General features: G+C 36.3%; 3 protein-coding genes across 8 annotated transcripts; all 3 read right to left on the reverse strand.

Annotated features, from left to right (window-relative positions):
- Positions 1-203: 203 nt before the first annotated feature.
- On the reverse strand, positions 204-3882 carry LOC125197292 (zinc finger protein CONSTANS-LIKE 10-like). 6 transcript variants are annotated; one of them, XM_048096017.1, is made up of 7 exons: positions 3820-3861; positions 3703-3737; positions 2930-3074; positions 2120-2830; positions 1430-1642; positions 1000-1301; positions 204-914 (listed from the first exon to the last, which is right to left on the reverse strand). In XM_048096017.1, exons 4-7 carry the CDS (start codon positions 2705-2707, stop codon positions 785-787), a joined length of 1233 nt encoding a protein of 410 aa, XP_047951974.1. In that variant the 5' UTR covers positions 2708-2830; positions 2930-3074; positions 3703-3737; positions 3820-3861; the 3' UTR covers positions 204-784. The 6 variants fall into 6 exon arrangements, with proteins under 6 accessions (XP_047951974.1, XP_047951975.1, XP_047951973.1 ...); XM_048096018.1 differs by lacking the exon at positions 3703-3737 and having other exon boundaries at positions 3820-3882; XM_048096016.1 differs by lacking the exon at positions 3820-3861 and having other exon boundaries at positions 3703-3813.
- Positions 3883-5972: 2090 nt separating this feature from the next.
- LOC125192901 lies at positions 5973-14447 on the reverse strand. The gene is made up of 16 exons (XM_048090579.1): positions 14017-14447; positions 12335-13035; positions 10484-11659; positions 9900-10181; positions 9712-9783; positions 9409-9489; positions 9049-9083; positions 8831-8918; positions 8613-8759; positions 8211-8402; positions 7666-7745; positions 7507-7579; positions 7317-7418; positions 7129-7234; positions 6932-7019; positions 5973-6436 (listed from the first exon to the last, which is right to left on the reverse strand). Exons 1-16 carry the CDS (start codon positions 14387-14389, stop codon positions 6250-6252), a joined length of 3783 nt encoding a protein of 1260 aa, XP_047946536.1. The 5' UTR covers positions 14390-14447; the 3' UTR covers positions 5973-6249.
- Positions 14448-15499: 1052 nt separating this feature from the next.
- On the reverse strand, positions 15500-17220 carry LOC125193202. Its single transcript, XM_048090957.1, has 4 exons — positions 17084-17220; positions 16892-16991; positions 16157-16534; positions 15500-15803 (listed from the first exon to the last, which is right to left on the reverse strand). The coding sequence occupies exons 1-4, from the start codon at positions 17191-17193 to the stop codon at positions 15675-15677; spliced, it is 717 nt and encodes a 238-aa protein (XP_047946914.1). The 5' UTR covers positions 17194-17220; the 3' UTR covers positions 15500-15674.
- Between the last annotated feature and the right edge of the window lie 3729 nt (positions 17221-20949).

A 20949-nucleotide genomic window follows, 5' to 3' on the forward strand; every position in this document is an offset into this window, starting at 1 on the left:
TTGAATATTTATGAACATATATGCTTATATACATAGGGTGAAAATTTAAGTGTATTGAACATCTATGTGTATATGTGCTTCTTGAAAATTACAAATCCCCACATTATTTAAAAAATGCTCGAACAAAAAAGGGATATACCAGACAAAAATTTCTATATTTTTGAAATAGAAAGCATGTGAAAACACCACATTCAAAACATCACTGACAAACAAAATCCATTAATTGGTGTCTACATGTATAAACAAATAAGAAATGAGGCTTTTATAAACAACAAATGTCAGCCTTTGTGCAAACACTACAGCTGTAATGAATCAGTTTTACATGTCATTCAAAAAGGGGAAAAGGAGAAAAATAGATAGCAATACAGTTTATCCTTTCTTCTACTCCACCAAGCTCTCAGACAGACACTCTTTACTACATCTGCATGCGAACAACCAGGTTCCTCGAGTGAGCAAAGCATATCTCGGCCATCTACACGCGAATGCACAGACCGTGCAGAATTGTTGTTCCACTGATATAATGACAAATGTACACCTTGAGGGGAGGATGATACTCTTAAGAGGCTTGGAGGCTCTTTACCCTCTCCTCACTGGTAATACTAATCTAAGCTAGCTGGTAAGTGCCCAGTCGGGGGATTCTCGTCTCTTCCCACGACAAATATGCATCTGGAGCTGTCAAGGGGAATGGAGAAATTTGCATCAGTTGTCCAGCATTAGGTTTCGTAGTGCATTTAGCATCTCCAGTTTAATGTTGCTTTCTTATACCCTTGATTACTTTTTTCACTCAGTAACTCTTGCTTGGGCTAAGTGGATCGTAGTCGTAGGTTTCACCAGCTTTGACAAAGCGTCCCTTCACACGCCTCCGCACATCTGCTCTTGCCTTGCGAGATTCGTACCTCACCTTCTTCTCAAACCTGTCGTGTCATTGAAAGTAACATGTAAGAAGGAAAGTCGAGATAAGTAGTAAATGCTCCACTCGAAGAATGAGGGAATACTTACATTCGTGACTTCTTCTTTTCTTTGTACCGCATGACAGCATTGGTCCTGCTAGTAGAAGGTGTGGAACTGTCAAGACCTGGAGGGTACCATGGTGGGTCCCCCACAATTGCCATTGATGAAACTCCACAGTCTTGATAATCTCCATCAGTGGTTTCCCCAGTAAGACCGGAGAATGAGAGGCCCGAGTGTCCCTGCTTTGTGAAACATAAGTTGGGTTCAGTTTTAGAGCTAATAACTGAATCTGCAGGTGCTACATCGCTGCAAGCCGGTTGCATCGGGTTCAACCCTCCAGTCGATGATACCTAAGAAGTAGCAAGAAACCAAGTACCTTAGCCTTTCCAATAAACTCTATTAGTCTTCAGATAGGATTGCATAGTAAAAGAGGCGCGGTGTTTTAAGAAATTTCATAATACTCGGAATTAGGAATTACCTCTGCAGCAGAAGCACCTTCACAATTGGATGTGGACATATATTGCATCCCAAATATCCCATCGTTACCAAAAATATTTTTTGGATTATCGAGAGACATACCAAAAAGTTCATCATAGTTTTCAAAACCCATGTCAATCTCATCCATATTGAGATCATCATAGCAACCATCATCCGCATACAAAGCACGCCCTTTTGCTCCTGGCAAGGGAACCTGGAATGCAGAAAAGATGCAGAGTTCCATCAGCGTATTGAAATACCACGCCACACATTCATTTCTTCACGTTGCCTTTTTTCTTAAACATTTGTTAGCAACCTATAGGTCACAAATCTAATCAATTCTAGCCTGCATTCAAAGATGAAATTTTACGAGGCAGCGATAAACTAAAGAGAAAATAGTAGTAGTAAGATTTACTGCTGGAGATCAACCAACACTCTTTAGGTACTTGGCAGAAAGGTCCGCAATTTTCAGCCAGTAGCCGAATGAACACAAGAGGTGAGAGGTTAATTGCAAGGTTCGATATAACAGCCTCATACGACTAAGCCAGATGATAAGACGATGCAATAATAAGTCTTTACACCTCACTATACCTCAGCAACATCAATTGGTGCACAGAAATAGATTCAAACAGACAGGTAAATACCGTCACTGTTGACAAATTTGGTCATGTAAATATAAATAGGTAGATACCTTGGGCATGGAAGAGCTAGTAGATGCAGTCGCCTGATCCACATTCTGCAGCCTCTGATCAACAATAGGAGTTAATGACTCCATCCAATCTGCTGATTCGTCCAAGTCCAGATTAGGCTGGCTGCTAGCTTCACCCCGTAAGGATTCATTCTGCACATTCGCTTTTTCTTGGGGGTCTTGGCAATCTATTGTTCTGTTATCAGTAATATTCATTGAACCCATTTCCTGCTCACATGCAGAATCTCCGACTGAAGGAGAGTTGAAGAAAGGCCAAACAGCAGAAAGTTCTGAAGCTAAAGGGCAGCCAGAGTAACAATTAACGGGTTGTCTCTTATGCCCGGGACTTGCATTTGAATTAACATGCCCCATCCAATCACAATTCTGACAAAGGGATACCTTCTCCTCTACACATCTTACAAAAGCTGGCTGAGAATTGCACCTTTCACAAATAAGTGTCCTCGAGTGACGCCTTGAAAGGGCATTTGCAGAATGGATAGAGTAGTCACAAGACAAACATAAACTAGCTGCATCGGACCTACAGAACACTGCGGCTCTTTGCTCCCCACAGAAATCACAAAGATAACCCATGTTTCAATTTTTCCAACAACTTATCCAGCCAGCAGAAACCAGGTGGTCTGAGAATCGTGACGAAGTTCTCCTGGAAGAGTGTTGGAGTTGGGCAATGCTCCACGACTGGATGTGTAAAACTATCTGCATTTTAAAGGTGTTAGAATTATAAGGAAGGTAGCAACTGCCACAACTAATTAATGCATGCAACAGTCAACTTCAACAAGATCAAGGTAGACATACATGATATACGAATATCAACACCCGAAAAGGAATGAAAACGACTGGCGGCTACAAATGAAGCAGTCCTCAACAAGTGACTGAGAAAGATCTTGAAACAGGAGTGGAGAAACTGCCTTCGGATCAGAAACGCCAAGCTACTTTATTACTAAACAATGCAAGAACAAGTTCTTAGCAAAATGTATCAACAGAAGATAAGCCAAAGCCAAAGCCAAACCAACAGAAGCAAAATGAACTCAGACACATTATAAAAAAAAATACTACTACACAAAAGAAAAAAGGCGCTTCATTTATGGCTCCAACATGATACATGTATAAACCTAATTGCCTTTTTAGAACTACAACACAGACATTTTAATTGTAACAAGAAACACATCATTTTCATGCTGTTTTCTTCTTTTAAATCACAACACCAATCTGTTCTTCATTTCTACTATATCATAGTGTCTATGTCAGCTGCAAATACTCCCTGGAAAACATGAATAGGCTGAAGAAAAAGGAAAGTAATGAGTTCATTGTTTGGATTAATAAATCATTACCATTTACCACAGCTCTCTGTTTCCAATGACATGTTACAAGAATTTTCAGCAAACAAGTAAACAAGCTCGTGTTTTAGTAACAACTCTCTCAAAATACCCAAAATACCAGCAGAATATTCGATTCCCAGAATATACTCAAGAAAAAAAAATCAAGCAAAATTAATAACACATCAAGCCAGAAGAAGAAGACCAAAAAAATTCCAGCAAATCAGTTCCTGCTAAAGCTAAAATCTTTACCCGAATCAGCATGAAAAGGCATCCAACAGCAGGTTCTATCACACCAAAAAAAAACAGCAGAGCTTTGAATCTCGGTAAAACCCCAACAAACAGCACAGAAAAAGATAAAGATCTGACCTTTCTGGAAGGAAATGGCGGTCTGAGCAGAAAAGATTGGGTCTTTGGGTGCTGAGCTGTTGGAGAGAAGGTGAATAAATTAATGGGAAAAGTGATAAAAAGTGCATTTGATGAAGAAAGGGCAGTGAGGTGGGCCCCTGTCCTTTTCATGAATAAGATATATGCCCATTTTCTTTTTCATGTTTATCATTTTTGTTAATTTTTAAATTATTTTGCTTATTTTCTTCTCCTTTGAAATTTGTGGTCATAATCTTGTTTATTTCTACCTAAACATGTGCAGGTATTATTTGTATTTAATGGCTTGTGTTTTAAGTTGGGAATTGAATGTGTGCTTAATAATATCCACGTTTTATTACAAAATATTACTACTAATAGTGAGTTAATTAGCAAAAACAAATTTTACTTTGAGACTGATAGATTTTGAACATGGATTTAGGAAAAAAAATTTATAGTGTTTACAGTGAAAAACAATAGATTTTCAATCTCCACAAATTTGGACATCAAACGGTCTTGCCTTGGTATAAATTTCATTTAGATATTTATTAGTAATTAAAATGGTTATATGAAATACATTAATCAGCTGGAAAAGTTAGTACTAGTATTATGTAATGTGCAAGTACAAGAAAAGTATGAATATTGACTATTTTGAGTAATTATTAAGTGTCATTTTATAAATGTTTGGTGGGGTTGAATATGAAAAAAAGTCATATTTCTGTAAATTAAGATGATGAAATAAGCTTTAACTATATGCAGAACTAATGAAACCTACTTAATTTATTTAATTTCAGAATCAAATAAAAAAATTTCCAACATAAGTAGCTCACCTAAAAGAAATTCTCTCTCCCTTTCTTAATTTAGATCATTGGATAAGTTTAAACATGTTATTATTTGACAACAAGACAAATATCTTTGACCACACAAAGTATCTTTGAGTCACAGCTACATTTTATTTTATTAAGTTGAAAACCTATGATGAGATATACTTATATCCACCGCCGTGATGAAAGATATGATTATCTAAATTGGATGACAATTAAGGAAAAATGCAATAAAAAATATGATTAACCAAAGATGTTAACATATTACAATATTATTACAATATTAGCGTGTACTTCTTTCATCCATGAATAGGAGTATCAATTTTTCATTTTAGTTCGTCTAAAAATAGGAATCCGATGTGTTCATTATAAATAGGAATATGTCTCACATTCCACTTACTCACTCCGCTCATATTTTATTTAAAATAAATATATGTAAAAAGAATCTATATTCCAATAATTTTTTAACCAATTTTTTTATATTTTTTAAATTTCATGCCACTAACACATGCTACTCTTAAAAGTGGACGGAGAAAGTATAAATTAATAACTAAACAACTATTCCCTCCGTCCCAGATAATTCGTCCCAGTTTTCCATTTCGGTCTGTCCCACATAATTTGTCCCACTTCACTTTTACCATTTTTTATAGTGGATCCCATATTCCACTAACTCATTCCTACTCACATTTTATCATAAAACTAATATATAAAGGTATGACTCACTTTCCACTAACTTTTTCAACCCATTTTTCATTACAAATCTTAAAATCTGTGTCCGGTCAAAGTGACCCAAATTATGCGGGACGGAGGGAGTATACTACAAGAGGCAAAAGGAAATTTGCTTTTTTAGTAGTAGTAGTATAAAAAATGTGTTGGATTAACACGTGGCGGCAAAGAAAAGCGACAAAGTTTTGGCATTACCGTACACGTCAGCCTTAACTTCGGAGAAAATGTCTTTAAACTATAATTAAGATGACGCTACCAAATTACAGTAGTATATATGGTTTTTTATAATCATTAATTATAGGATTTAAATTAATTAGGATTATAATCATGGAAAACGGAGATTAAAAATGGAAAATCTGGGCCGGACCAAAACTTATTGGGCCTTGAATAAATGATTAGGGCCCAATATATGTTTGGCTATAAACATTTTTATTGTCCAGATTTTTATGTAAAATTGATAAAATATGAAAAAAAATAGAAGAAATAATGTTAATAGAGAATGGAATTCAATTTATTAGTGAGAAATTTACTAAAAATAAATAAGAATTAATTTTTGTAGATGAATCGAAAGGAGACTATTGGTCGTTACCAATGATAGGTAGATAAATATTATCAGCAAGAAATTTTCATAATGAAATTTTTGATAGAACTAAGTAACTAACCTTCAAAGAAGTACGTGTATATTGGTAAGAGTTTCTATGGATAGAAAGGACAGCAAGGAAAACAAAGTCCAGCAAACAAGTGTATTTGCTAATGTAATTAAACAACGGAGGTGCGTGAATAAACCTGCAACGAGGCGAATACTTCGTTGTTTGCTGATACATCCTGATCATGACCAGGTTTTCCCTTGCCAGATTCAGCAGAAAATAGGTGTCCTACAAACTTTCTATGCAGTTGTGGTTTGAACAATCCGTGACAAGCACCTGCAGAGACGTAGAATCCTCGTGTACCCAGTTCTAACATCCTTAACAGCGTCTCTGATTTTGTCAAGAATAATCTCAGATGACGGATTTGTGCAGCTGGAAATGGGTGATGAGAGTTCAAGTGGAAGGATCTCCGAAGGATAGATTCCTCTGCAGCAAAGCCAACTCATCAAATTTATTGTACTGCACAGTATTGGCATAGGTCGGACCAGCAGGGCATCTACGATTTCTAGCATAGCATTCTGGAATGTTTTCTAATATTTGTTCCAGCTTTTACATAAAGCAACTCAGTACTTCTAGCATAACACTCAGGAACGTTTTAAGAAATTGTCCCGGATTTTACAGAATAGCAACTTAGTACGGGAACTAAATGATCCTAACTGTCAAGTATGGATGTGGTGTTTGCCCTTTCTACAGTACTCTAGCAAACAACTGAAACAATTAAAGTAGAATATGAGAGTCGTCCAACTGCAAAGCTATTATCTATCCTAAATGAGACTATGGGGACACCGGTCTACTGCTAGCTTCACACAAACTTTTTTTTTTGCATTTTGTGCAGATAAGCTAATAATCTAGTAGATACATTGAGCACAGTAAGTATACTAGATGCAGAAGAGTTCATTAAGAAATGGAAAGATAACTCACCGCTTCAAGCAAGAAAGATCAAATGTGAAGGACACCTTCCCCCCAGAGTTGAAATTAAAGAAACAAAGCATCAGATCTAAATGATCCACTGCAAATGGTTGCATAAGACATTTCAACATTAAGGGTAGGAACGATCAGTATCCAGCTATGCAACAAACAGAAAAGAAATTGGAGAAATCAATCAGAAAAACACTTACTAGATGGTGAAGAAAAGCATGTCTGTGTTAGGTTCTGAAACTCTATATGTGCTGTTTGTACCTCCTCAACAACATCAAGTAAGGTACCTAAAAGTGAACTTGTTACCTGTGAGCCATAGACAGATAAAGAGTAATGAGACGAATTATCTTATCAATTATCTTAAAGATGATAGGCACCTGCTACTTACTTGAGTTTCTTGTACCAAATTTTTAGCACTGACATATTTGTGAGCAGTGTCAGTGTTAAACACAAACTGAAATGCTATGCAAGCATCCATATTTGGAAAATTCTGTGAAGCAGTAACAGTTTAGGCATCGAGATATTGAGTTAATAGCAACACGCGAAAATAAAACTTCTCATGTATATTGCAGTATCACCTTTGTGATGTTTGTCTCGTTCAGCTTAAATGAGCTTCTGACACTAGATGTAGGACCAGCAATGATTTGTATGCTGCAATATCGTTGATAAAATTAAAGTGAAACGGTGAGAGGAGGCAGTAAAGATACTTCTACTATCACAGCATATGAAATATATACCTCTGAATGATTAAATCGAGATGATTCAGGATAACCTTGTGCTGACCATTTGAACTGGACAGGCCTTGGACAACCCACATCTGGAGATAGAATACATTTTACTTTCCAGTTTGATATGTATAGAAAGTCACACTTTTCAATTATAAAATTAATCACAATTATGTCTCCCGACAAGTTGCCCAAACTTAGTTTGACATCTACAATCAAATTTCTATCCACACATTCTAAAATAAGCACCAACTTTAGATATCAAATCAACAAACCCAAAACCAATCTTCTGAAAATGTCCAATGACCCCCTCACAGTCGCAGGCAAGTAATATTGAATGTGCCATCTATCTCTTTTTCTATACATTTATCATAAAATGTTCGGTGTGCCATTGCCAGTCTATGTTTTTGTCCCAATTTTGTATGTGCTCTTACCACTGAGTCTCCCCAGCCATAACACACTATCACCTCCATTTCAATGAACAAACTAAGTAGCAACTAAGTAAGAAAAGCAATGTAACAATTAAGTTTTAAAAGTTCTGTGGCAAGGGTATACACCTGCGTATCCAGACGAATAAACCTGCGAGAAGTTTTCTTTGCCAAGTGTTCAGTGACCAAAGTAATTGTCTCACCAACTCCAGGTTCAGCTTTTAATTTGCAGCATGAATGTAACGTTCTCTTCATGGTCAAAATCTCTCTATCCAAAGCTTCTAAGGTCTGCCTCATTGTAGTCAGTTTATCATGGCAAACCTGGCAGAAAGAGAATACATCTCACTTTTCAAACATGATTTGATAAATCTAGGGGAGCTGAGCGGAGCTTAATACAAAAAGCTCGAATCAATCTGAACGAGTAAAACAAGCAAGGCAAGCTCAAGCCTATTGATACTACAAGGCTGGTAGCACCGGAAACATGATACTTGTTGCATGTATTGCAGTTGCATATTAAATCTGACTTAATACCTCATGTTCCTTTGTTAGGTTGACAGACAACAACCGGTTACCAACAGCACCAACAGTAGAAGTGCATATGCCCATGGGAAGTAATGCCATATTTGCTTTTAGTGTCTTTGAATCCTCCATCCTGGAGCTCAACAAATTTAGCCTTTTCTGCAAACAGAATGGAGTGTCTTGTTACAAATAAAATAAAGGCGCTACATGTTCAAAAACAAGAACAGTACCAACAGTCTTTCTCTCTTCACATGCTTCAGCTGCAATTTTGCCTTTTCAAAGACAACTTTATGCAATAATGACTTTGTTTCAGTTATTCTGCATAAACAATCACTTGAGTAAATATGCATTTTAGCCTGCATCAAGTCATGAGTTATAAATAAAAGAATCGCCATGCAGATGCAAACACCCATCACATGTCAGTTGCTCATGGATGGAAAATACTTACTTCTCAAGCTGGAGATCATGAAGAACAATTTCCCTCTGGAAAAAAGGAAAAATAGATCAACTCAGATGCAGTCAGCAACTTATCACCCAAAGCAGTTAACAATGTCAAAAAAAGATGTCACTGCAGCTGGAGCTTGAAATTACATCATTTATTCGTTTCCCTTCTTGGATAAAAACAGTAAAACTTTATAAATCCGAGGGCAACAGTACAGTTATTGTCAAGTCTGCAGACTGCACACAGAAATCTTAGATTTGGAAAGATCATTTTTTGTAACTACAGCTAAAGATCATTATAATCTCTTACCTATAAAATTTGTTCGAGGAGATTATTGGAAAAAACTCAAACAGTTAACTAACAGACCTGAGGCGCAACTCCATGCTGAAGCATCTCATATACTTTCAACCTCTGCTGGTGAACCAACATATCTTCCAGCACATCAATCTGAAATATGGATAACATTACATTATCAAATAGCCTGGCCCAAATAATATGCTGGTGAAAGCAAACGAATAAAGTACTAGTAAAGAAATATTGGAAGTTCAGCTTATATATAAGAAGAAAAAAAACAACATGATTGTCTTTATATGTAGTGTAGGACACTAGAAGAGTTACTTCAGCTTTACAAATATAATCCATAAGAAGGGAGAATGTTATGAGGCATACCATTTTAAAACTAAGCTTATCAGCTGATCCAGAAATCAGGATTCTCATATCTTCAGTGAATTTAGAATATGCCTGCAATTCAGATTGACAGATTCATAACCATGTGAGACAAAAATGATGGGCTGCTGCATCAGCGAGCTCTCTAGACAGATATAACAGAAAATGGGTTGAACCTAAAAAGAACATACATCAGCTAGCTTCCGTTTGTCTTGGCCATTTTGTTTGGTTCTATTGTCAATAGAATATACAATATTCTCTGTATCATGATTGCCACTTTTAAGAAGTTTAGGACTCCTTTCAAGCTTCGTGATTTCTGTCCTATGTTGCGGATCTCTCAGCAATAGTCCTATGTTTCTCTTGTTTGCTGAATAGCTTTTCACGCCACCACTTAACTGAATGATTCTTGGAGAGGCTATTTTGGGGATTTGTTTATCATCAGGCTCTTTCCTTGAAGGGCTACCTGCAGAGAACTGTTTGCAAACTGCATCAGTTTTGCCATGTGCAAATTGAAGACTAAGTCACCAAACATAAACCACTGTAGCCTTTATGTGACCAGATAGGTAAATGCATAGTACATAGTACAAAATTCTATCAAAAAACTGAAGGTTTATGTTTCTGGAGAGAGGGGAATGGGAGGGAGACAAGAAATCTAGCAGACCTTATAATGTCGGTATCTGGGGATTTAAATCGCTAAGACTGAAACAACACAACAAATTGACAACATAAACTTGTGCAAGTACATGAAACAACTAGGGGAAAAGAAAAAAATGACCTGCAATTGTGGTTGGTCTAAATTCCTGCGGGCAAAAGGAGAAACAGACTCATGTGAAACCATTCTGGACCCTGCTTCAGATATGTTATCCTCAAAGCTGGAGGTGTCCCTGTTTGTTAGGTCACCAACTTCCAGATGCACACCTTGGAACTGGCTCTCTTTAGTTGGAGAACTGAAGAGACCAGTGGTTTGCATTATTTCCTTCCCGTTATGCATATCAGTACCTCCGTTATCGGTTGCTCTTAGTTCAATCATGTTTAGGCGGTTGACTTCAACATATGGTGATCTTAACTTTCCATTCTTTCCTCCAGACACAGTATGGATGCTGTCAGTTGCACTTGAGTTAACATGTGCAGGATCTCTCCCTGGAGTGAAATCTCGGCCATTGTCAGAGTTTTCCATTTGTTTGAAACGACTCCGCACATCTACGGATAGACTAGATACAAGATCCGGTGAAGCTGGCAAGTTCTCATCCAACACTCTGTCTGAAGAATGAACAAATATAGGGGTGTTTGCTTTTTCACCTTCAATAAAAGCACTTTCAGCCAACGAAGACTTCGTTTCAGACTTAAGTGAATTTTCATACTTAGAATTGGTTGTAAACATACTACGTATGGAGTTATATCCAGACAGTGTCTTCTTAGAAGGTGAAGCAGCAGTGGGGCCTAGATCTGATTTGCCTGCAGAATAACTTTTAGCATTCAATGCATTAGGTGATTTTCCATCCATTGTTTGGTTCAATGATTCCTCTAAAAGATTTTCACCCCTGGCATGATCCATGTAGAAATCGAAATTCCTTTCTGTACTCTGATTTACACTGGCAAGTTTTTCTTCACTGTCTGAATCTTCAATGAAACTGATTCTAGAGATGTCATAATTCTTTTCTACTGCATTAGGGGATTTCGAAAAATCTAACGACTTGATTGTGGACTTGTCGACTTTAGCACTGAAGACAGAAGAGGATGCTGCAGCCTTTTCAAGTAATTCCAGTTTGGAAATGCTTTTCTGAATGGATGTCTCAGTCTCATGATGTTCAATTCTTCCATTCCTCAGCATGGAACTTGGTGGTTGGGATGTCACTCCCCAAGGTTGAGATGGAGATGCAGTAGTCAGAAGCGTTTGTTTCAGTTTAACTGGAGAAGATGTAGATACCAGCAGTGAGGAATCAAAATCATCCTGTACCAACCAGACCAACTTACTTTTGTTATTTATCATACGGAATTTCTAATTAACTAAGCATACTTAAGAGTTTAGACTTCCATAATTAGAATGGGGGAGTGGACAGGGGACAAAGCACAACAAAGTGTAACCCACTGCCCTTCTTAGTTAAATTGTCGCTAATAAAGTACTAATAATCAAAGTAAACTTTGTGTACATAATATTTGAATTCAGATGGTTCAAAACAAGCAGATAGATTACGGAGTGCCTACTACTAGTATAACCTATATATTGGCTGTTTCATTCAATGAAAACAGCTTTAGATTAGTTTGTGCTCACAATTCTTTTCCTACAATGAGATGCTTTTAAGCTTTATAACTAAAATGAAGCTCCAATTGACATGAATTTGATCACGACAATTATGTTCTCGGTGAGATACAATGGTGAAACTTCTAAATAAGGACTCAACTATTGCCATCCATCAACTGTGTGGAGATCATTATGACAAACAAAAACACTCCTGAAATACTCTTCAAACTTATAGAATAGAAAAGGCATGAGCAAGGGCATTCATGAGAAGAATGGACTGTAGCTAGAGAAAAATCAAAGTGTATCTTGAAAAGATGACAAAAATGCTTGTCGCATAGCTAGGGAGTATGCATATGGATACCAAATTTTAGTATGAATTCTTACTTTACTCAATTGATATGGTGAACTAATTGGTTTACGACTTTCTGTGTGAGAAGCTGTGACACTCAACATGCTGGTTGACCTTTTAGGAGAACAACCACCACGAAAGCTTCCACGAGAACCATTTGCATCACCAAATTGAATGCGAGCATCAGATTTGTCTCCATTTGTCACCCTGTCGGAGTTAATCCTCTCACTTCCTTTCCTTACAGAGTCATAATTTCCATGACTAACAGAATATGAAACTTGTCCACTGTTCTTTTTTGGTGAAGTAATATCATCAGGTGCAATAACATGAAGCAAGTTCTTCCGGTTCTCTGCTAGGATTGCATCTAATTCTGGGGATAGTTTCTCATAGTCATACTTATTAGTGTTCCCCAAAACGAGACTCATATCATTGGAGCTTTGATTCTCACTTGCTTCTGTAGCAGACACAAAAGATCTCGGAACATGAGGTTTACCTAAAGTGAAAACCAAGGAGAGCTCTTTATTTGAATTAGTAGGTGTCTTCTCTTCAAAGAAGAGTTGACCCCTTGTTGGTGTCTTTAAGTCTATTCCAGACTCTGATCCAGCAATACTGTGGAAATGCATGGAAAAAGATGTTGAGTCCATTGTCAAGTCATGATGATCATCAGAAGCAACAGAATCTGACAAGCGGCCAGGCCTTATGAAATCGGTTGATACAGGGCCAAAAAAATTATCTTCTGCTTTAAAAAGGGCAGAGAATTATGCATTAGTAATTTGATATTTATGGAGAACGAAATTAGCAAGAATAAAGGAAATAGAAGCATCAAGACTCTAGTAATGAAAACAAAGACAGGAAAGTGTCTGATATAACCGCACAATAACAACTGCTCAAAATATTTACAGCAATTAAGCATTTTAGGCCTAGAAACGAATGCATCAGCATACTTGAGCAGGAGTCAAATATATGTAGTAGACAAAATTATACTAAAATCATAACAATATTAAGGTTTCTTTAGAGTTAATGCGAAACTTTTCTTTCTAACCAATACCGAGTTAATGATAGTGTATCAAAGATAGATGTGAAATGTTTCACTCCCTGTTCAGTATAATATATACTGAGTTGTCCAGGTTTCAGGCTGAAACAATTAAACTGAGTACCAGAAGCCACCAACTGCATGCAGTTTCAAAATCGCGTGTATATATGAGAACAAATTGTGCATCACCTCTAGATGAAGCAGTACTTTACAAATTAAGTGGTATTGACTGGGAATATGAAGATCATGAATGTAAGTGAATCTTTTTGCTTCCAATTTTAACGAGGGTGACAGAATCCAGGACTGAATCACCAATTTTCAGTATAACTGAAAATTTCAGTTATCACTACTAGGGGCATCACTCTTAGATCCTGCCTCCGTCACTCAATCTATGAAGAAACTCAAAGTGGACATAATAATATTTTGATGGAATGTGAATATTAAATTTGTGCAAGTGAAACACTAACATGCTTCTAAAAATTTCATGAAGGGAGACTATAGATCACTCAATTAGCTGCAAACTGATGAACTACCAAATTTAAACAGTAAGACAGCTCCCGATTTCTTTCGTATTTAAATTTGACACTATATCGAAATGCCGAGCTGACTACTAACTGAGTCGTAAATCTCCAACAATAAACCAAGACAGAAGAACACAGAAAACAGTCATAAAACGAAACTTGCCATCGTTTGACGAGGCAGAACCCATTGTGCTCCCTCCGGAGGAAGGCGATCCAATCGGGCGCAGAAAATGCCTCTGCATTTCTCTTATCTCGTCCTCGAGGTTATCACCTCCATCATCCTCACCTCCAAACTCCTTACTCCGCTGCAACAGCCCGCCAAACCTAAATTCAGCTGGCGAATCGTCCGCCATTTTCGCATTCTCCGACTGAGATATCTCATTTGATTCCTCATCGCGGTCGTAGATGCGAACAGATGTCAACTCAGCAAAGCTCACCCTGCGAGCCCGCTTTTTGTTCAGAGCCACGGTGTCGGAATTTTCAGCGGCCATATCGCGGCGGTCTCCGTCGGTGTTGGCTTCCTCCTTAGAATCCATGATTAAACCTCCGAATTTTTGGGATATTTTGTGGAATTTGACACCAATTACAACTAGGGCTTTTGCATTTTCCAATCAATTTCGGAGGGAAAAGTGTATTACTTCTCCATTTGAATGCTGAAGGGATAGTTACTTTTGAAAATTGCACTTGTGACCCCTGGAGTTTGTAAGAATATGAGAAACGCCCGGGGTATTTAAAATTATTATTAGAGCATCCATAATGGCGGCTAGCGCACCGGCTAGCCGATTCGCGTCACTAGCCGGTCGGCTAGCCGAACCATTGGAATCGGCCAGCGCCTTTTCGGCGAGAAAATAGGCGAGCGCACGTCGATTTGCGATGCGCGACGATCGTGATCGGCCAGCGCAATTTTTTATTTTTTATTTTTTTAAAACACTATATATACGCGATTTTAGTTTCATATTCATTTGCACCACTTGTATTAACGAGTTTTCTCTCTCTCTCTGAATTTCTGTACAAGAGCAATTTTTTTATTATGTACCTTTTTTTTTATTTAAATGAAATGAATGAATTTTCCCGTATATGTATCGTAAATTTAATTCCGTAAATGTAGTTGTTTTTGAATTATTTTTATTGCGGCTAGCCTATTTGATTAGAATGATGATGTGGCAGGTGGATTTTTAGTGCTGATGACGTGTCAATGAGAGAGGTGGCTAGTCTATGGTCTAAAGCCATTGTGAATGCTCTTAATTGCCCGCGATTAAGGATGCAATTAGTTATTAATGCTTTGAAAATTGATCCATTGTAAACGTCAGGCGGGATTATTTAAACCATACCACGATCTAGCTATGTCATTTACTTCAACCAAAAAGTGTCTCATTTCATGTTACATTTTTTATGTGTCAATGAGAAATGATACAACGATTATTGCTATATCATCTGGTAGTACAATCGAGATATCCCGTGGTATGTTATGTTAACATCTTTCATGTTAAATCTTTCGCTGTCCCGACCAAAAAATGTCGCAAAACAAAACGTTCAGGTCGGGCCAAACTGCACAATTTTCTGTACAAACGTGGTTCGGTGGCTGGGCGCTCACGCATACTAAAAAATAAAGAGGCAAGAGGCATTGCAGCATAAGAGTTTGGATATGTGTAAAAACTTATCTTCATAGTAGAGTTCGTGGGTGAACAACAAGACTGCAATTTGACATCACACCGTTTTTTAGACTCAAAAACAAGAACATAGAACTAGAAGATGGAGGCTCCCCCCATAGGCTACACTACGATATCATCCCAAAGAGAAACGCAGAGCTAAACGAGAACATCATCCGTATAGTGCACGCCAAGCCTCTTTGCCGTCCCTGGAAGCCTTGGTTGGACTTTGGACCATCTTTTCTTTGGAGAATGTAAGAGACGAAACACTGGCCAAGTGTTCTCCAATCTGGCAGGTCACCTGTCAAAAGTGTCAAAAGCCGTCATTAGAATCAAAACTAATAACAGCTGATGAGTATGTGAGGCTAGTTCAATAAAAGAAGATACGGGCCATGGTTTGATCGATAAAGGTGGTGAAATGTAACAGAGCCAAAAATGTTGAGCCCTTTCTAGTTTTATTTAGATATGTTTAGTATCCTAAAACACACCCCTTTTCTGCAGGCAAATGGACTATGCTGTTATACAAAAATAGTATGTCCTCCCGTGTATGCTCGATGACACAAGAATTCCAAGCATTCAGGTGCAAAATCAAAAGTTACTACTATAAAACTTAACTTCCAAAAAACTCAGCTAGACATGGAAATATCATAGTACCTCGAGGTCCTCGTTGGAGTTTTTACTTGATGTTACGCCAATCATCACAACGGTTGGGAGCTTCATGACATTTACCAAATGAAGCAACAAGGCCAATTCCTCATGTAAAATCTGAGAAAACAGTGGCGACTGTTGCAATCTGGAGCTCAATAACTCAGATACATCTGTTTTGGGGCCTAATTTCATGCCATACAGTGAAACCTTTTCGCTTTTCCCAGAATATCTATTTTTCAGTTTGAGCTTAGTTTCTGGCACAACGAAAGGGACTATGAGTGTTGGCAGGGTAGATTGTTCTTCTCCGGCTAATTTCAACAAAACTTCATTCAGAGCACAAGCTAAGACTGGAGGCTCATAATTCTCCAACATCAAAATAGACACCTATGTGTTAGCAGAGTAAGTTAGGCAAAACTCGAGAATCATTATGCAAGCGATAATCGTGATTCTGTGTTTATAGCGTTACGTAACAATAGATTACCAAAACAAACAGCAGGTTGCAACATAACTGATCTACAAGAGCAGTAGAGCATCAATTATCAAATCATAGACATGAAAATGTTATAAACACACCGAGCTCAAATATAACAGCTATTGATCCCAAGCAACTAAGCTGTATGTATCTTCAAACATATTCAATTTCATGAATACAGCGCAAAATTCAATCTCAGATCAATTTCTAGGCAATTTTTCCAGCTCGATTAAAGGAAAGGGGGAAGCACGTATGTGTATGGCAATTACCTCATAACAGCCACCTGAACCGACGAAATGAATTACCTCGCCGGATGCCATCAGATCTTTGATTCCGTAGCATTCTAACGAAAATCGGAAAGATTCCTTTCTGCCGAAATCGAAAAATCACAACATTTTATCAAAATTGATTTTCAATATTAGGGGAAAAATGTCGAGTAAGGAAATGTCAATGCTACTCACGTAGTCTGAAGCTTTTCGCTGGGATTCGGGTGGAGACTGCCGGCAATGGCGGCCGCGACGCCGACGTTACCGCCGTCGAGTAAGAGTATCACTTTCTCGGCGACCTTCATTTTCTACAAATTAGTAATTTATTTATTTCTTTTTCTAGCTTTTATTCGTAATTTTATTTTGAATCTTGTCAGAAAAGAAAAGATGAAACTGGGCTTCGGAATCAAGCCCAATAATCTGGGCCTAGTTAGGCCCTTATTGTTATTTTTACAATAATTTTTTATATTGTTATTTATTTACTTTATAAGGGCACGTTTGATAAGGGCATGTTTGATAAGTTAGTAACGCCTACATAAAGATATGACTATTTCTAAGTGTTTGATATCATAGTTAATCTATTATGTCAGTCCGTGGTTTTTTCTATGGCCCATCCGAGGTCGCAAATTTTTCCTTAAAATACAAAGATATGTATCTCACAAATTTGGTCGGATAGCATTTCTACCTCATTTATTATGATTTATTAATAAAAAATCTAGATAATTTCTTGTCTACCAAACAACAAACGAAAAAACCTTCATCCGAACTTATCTTGACACGAAGCCCGCATTTCTTATCTTATTTAACAAATCTTGTTATATCTCGTCTTTCTTATCAAACGAACCCTAATAGTATTGTTATTCTACATAACATTATTTCAAAATCGATATGCATAAATTCGAGGTAAATCATTAATTAATAGTAGTATGAGAAGGTTGCGAGTGGATTTAGTTTAAAATATTTTTTTACAATTTTTAATAGGGAAAAGTTGTTAAATGTGATAATATATAGTAAAAATATTCCACTCAAGTATACCCCTTCGTTTATGTGCATTAAAAATTATAGTTGTTTTATGACTAATACCGTGACCTTGTTTTATTTATTTAAATTTAATTTTGAATGTCCCACCAAAGGAAAAAGTAGTTGGATAACTAATTCTGATATCATAATCAATTGATTAAAGATTTTTGTCCTACCCTACAAGAAATGAGTTTATGATGAAGTCAAATTAGTTTGTCACACCTTGCACTCTAAATGTTTGTTGTCTTTCTTTTTCATTGCTACAATTCTACCGTAATACTATATTTTAACAAATTAAACAGATTAAAAGCCCACACCAATTATTTTTTAACCACACTTAAACCTCCACGATCAAATTGTTCCAATAAAATATACTACTACTATTTAATTTTTTACTTTTCAATTTTAAAACCTATAGTACGTGGAAAATTTGATCCTTCTATTTACCTTTTTATTGTTATATTTTCAGAACCTATGTTTTTATAAGCCGATTGTATTTCAATTTATGATATTTGCGGGGGGGAAAAAATTAATCAACCACAATACGCAATAAAATATTACTATAATTAAATTTTTTGATTTTGATGGGATCAATTAATGGCACATTAACTACATTAATATTTATGATGATGATGATGGTAATCAATGGTGTACATCAACTTTGATATCTATTTATGCATTTCATTAGCACATATCAAATCAACCTATATCCACGTCGGGAAATTATATGAATATACTACCAATATGAAACTATGGATATATTTTGAGTAATTTGATACGTTGAAAGCATGATATTCAGTTAGGAAATTGCTAAATCCAACAAATTAGACCATCCCAAAATAAAATCATAGATAATTTAGTTATTGGGACAAAATATTTAACTTTTTAACAATGTATTTTCGGATGGTGAAATATAATAAAGGAAAAAGTAAGAAAACAAACCACAATTCACAACATATGGCGAAATAACGTGGGGACTATTAAACCATTTTAATTTATTGAAGAGTCAACGGTTGATGGCTGATTAAGATAGTAAAGAATTGACCAATTTGTTCCTTTTTGAAAATTTGACATGTTCAATGGTTTAGACTCAAAATTAATCATACCACATGGGGGTAAATTGTTAGTGTTATATTACATTCATTTGGACTTCAATATTAACTTTAAATCATAATTAAAATGTAATACTGTAAGTAAAATACTACTATGGCAATTGCATATATTGATTGGGCCATCAAGTACTAGATAAATTCCGAGCCTATACAACCACAATGGCCCTCAAAATTGATAATGGACGATCACACTTATGAGCGACCCAATTTTTACTAATTTGTTGGTAGAATTTGAACTTAAAATCGTTAATTGTTATTAGACATGCTCACGGTTCGTGAACCGGCAGTTTCGAATCGGAACCGGAAAAAGTGAAACCGGAACCGAACCATGAGGCTATTTGACGGTTCCGGTTTCGGTTCGAAAACCGGCGATTCCGAATCGCCGGTTTTCCAGTGACTTTTTACGTTTTTTTACGATTCCGAACCGTCGGTTTCCGGCTCGGTTTCACGGTTTTTTGACGGTTTTTCACGGTTCTGGTTGGGAACCGTCCAGAACTGGCGGTTCCGGCACGGTTTCGGTTCGTAAAATTTGGAACTGGAACTAACCCGCGGTTCAAAATATGGCGGTTCCAGTTCAAGAAAAAAGTCACGGTTCCACGGTTAACCGCCGGAACCGAAAACCTTGGGCATCTCTAATCGTTATAATCAAAATTAAAATACTTCTACTATGACAATATATGTGACTTTTCTCGTTTGCTAATTTGGTAGTGGAGCTTTTATTATAGTTTAATTAATCCATACTTCGTTGGCACATTAATGTTGTATTTTATAAACACGAGCACGTAATTATAACTAGCTTTGATTGTAATTTAACATGAGTCAGTTGAACCATCAAAATATTTAATCCATATTCGTGAAAATCTAGAAAAAGTGACTTGTATTTATTTTTGAATATAATTTCCTTAATAAACATTGAAAATTAAATAGTTGGGCCGGTGACTATTCACCAATACCTCTGGAAAAAAATGTACATTCTGTAATTACAATAAATTAACTTGAAAATGTCAAAATAGGACATTTTTTCAAAAATAAAATAAGTGATGCCACTTTTATTTGAAAGCGTATATTAAACTCCATGTAAACACATATCATTAGTATCACCTACTATAATTTTCGAGTATATATTTCCATGTTTCGGTTTGAATTTTTCATTATTTTTTAAAAGACTCCCGGTCCATATTCGTATGCGCACATATTAATTTCATGTTAAATTAAATAAATATTGAATGTAGAAATACTAATTATTCGAACTAAATGTCATATTTCAAAAGATAGTGATAAAATGCAAATTTATATATTGTACAAATTCAAAATTCCTCAACACAGCTTCAACACACTTTCAATACAATATCAATACAGTGTAAAATTTCAAAATTTTAATGTCAACACAGTATCAACACAATATCAACACAACATCAATCATTGACTACCTTTGAAATGCTGTTGACATTTTTCTGTTGATGCTTTTTTGTGATCGATTGACATTTTTCAATGGTCCAGATCATAGTTTTGAGTTTGTACAATATTTAGAGTTTTAATTTTATCACATTCCTATTTCAAAAAATATAAATATAAATGACGTCAAACTTCCAATATTATCCTCATTCGACTTAGAAGTTAGAAGTAAAAAGATCAAATTTTTCCACTTTCTTGATATATTTTTTTCACATATTTGTTTGACTATGAAAGTAGTACTACACCTACTTATTGTGAATATAAATAATCAATTCAACACACTCCTTTTTCCAATTAAACTCGATGCAAAGTCCAATATATAGAAAACCCATAAAATAATCCTACAAAATCGAAAAACCATAAGCCATTCTTGAAAAAACGGTTTCTTCTTCTCAAAATCCCCACTCCCACCATTAAAAATTGCAAATTCTTACAGCATTCTTATGTGAAACCGCGTAAAAGGTGGCATTGGGC

The sequence above is a fragment of the Salvia hispanica genome, chromosome 6 (genome assembly GCF_023119035.1).
Source record: "Salvia hispanica cultivar TCC Black 2014 chromosome 6, UniMelb_Shisp_WGS_1.0, whole genome shotgun sequence".
Classification (NCBI taxonomy): Eukaryota; Viridiplantae; Streptophyta; class Magnoliopsida; order Lamiales; family Lamiaceae; genus Salvia; species Salvia hispanica.

What these genes read in the sequence shown, in the direction of transcription:
- LOC125197292 (XM_048096018.1), bottom strand. Translation starts at nt 2,707, where the DNA reads ATGGGTTATCTTTGTGATTTCTGTGGGGAGCAAAGAGCCGCAGTGTTC. An exon ending in CTAGCTCTTCCATGCCCAAG is followed by an intron (nt 1,643 to 2,119) that starts GTATCTACCTAT and finishes TCTGCATTCCAG; the next exon opens with GTTCCCTTGCCAGGAGCAAA. An exon ending in GAAAAGAAGAAGTCACGAAT is followed by an intron (nt 915 to 999) that starts GTAAGTATTCCC and finishes ATGACACGACAG; the next exon opens with GTTTGAGAAGAAGGTGAGGT.
- LOC125192901 (XM_048090579.1), bottom strand. Translation starts at nt 14,389, where the DNA reads ATGGATTCTAAGGAGGAAGCCAACACCGACGGAGACCGCCGCGATATG. An exon ending in TAGACCAACCACAATTGCAG is followed by an intron (nt 10,182 to 10,483) that starts GTCATTTTTTTC and finishes GTTTGCAAACAG; the next exon opens with TTCTCTGCAGGTAGCCCTTC. An exon ending in ACAAACGGAAGCTAGCTGAT is followed by an intron (nt 9,784 to 9,899) that starts GTATGTTCTTTT and finishes TCTGAATTGCAG; the next exon opens with GCATATTCTAAATTCACTGA.
- LOC125193202 (XM_048090957.1), bottom strand. Translation starts at nt 17,193, where the DNA reads ATGAAGGTCGCCGAGAAAGTGATACTCTTACTCGACGGCGGTAACGTC. An exon ending in GTTCAGGTGGCTGTTATGAG is followed by an intron (nt 16,535 to 16,891) that starts GTAATTGCCATA and finishes GCTAACACATAG; the next exon opens with GTGTCTATTTTGATGTTGGA. An exon ending in ACTCCAACGAGGACCTCGAG is followed by an intron (nt 15,804 to 16,156) that starts GTACTATGATAT and finishes CACTTTTGACAG; the next exon opens with GTGACCTGCCAGATTGGAGA.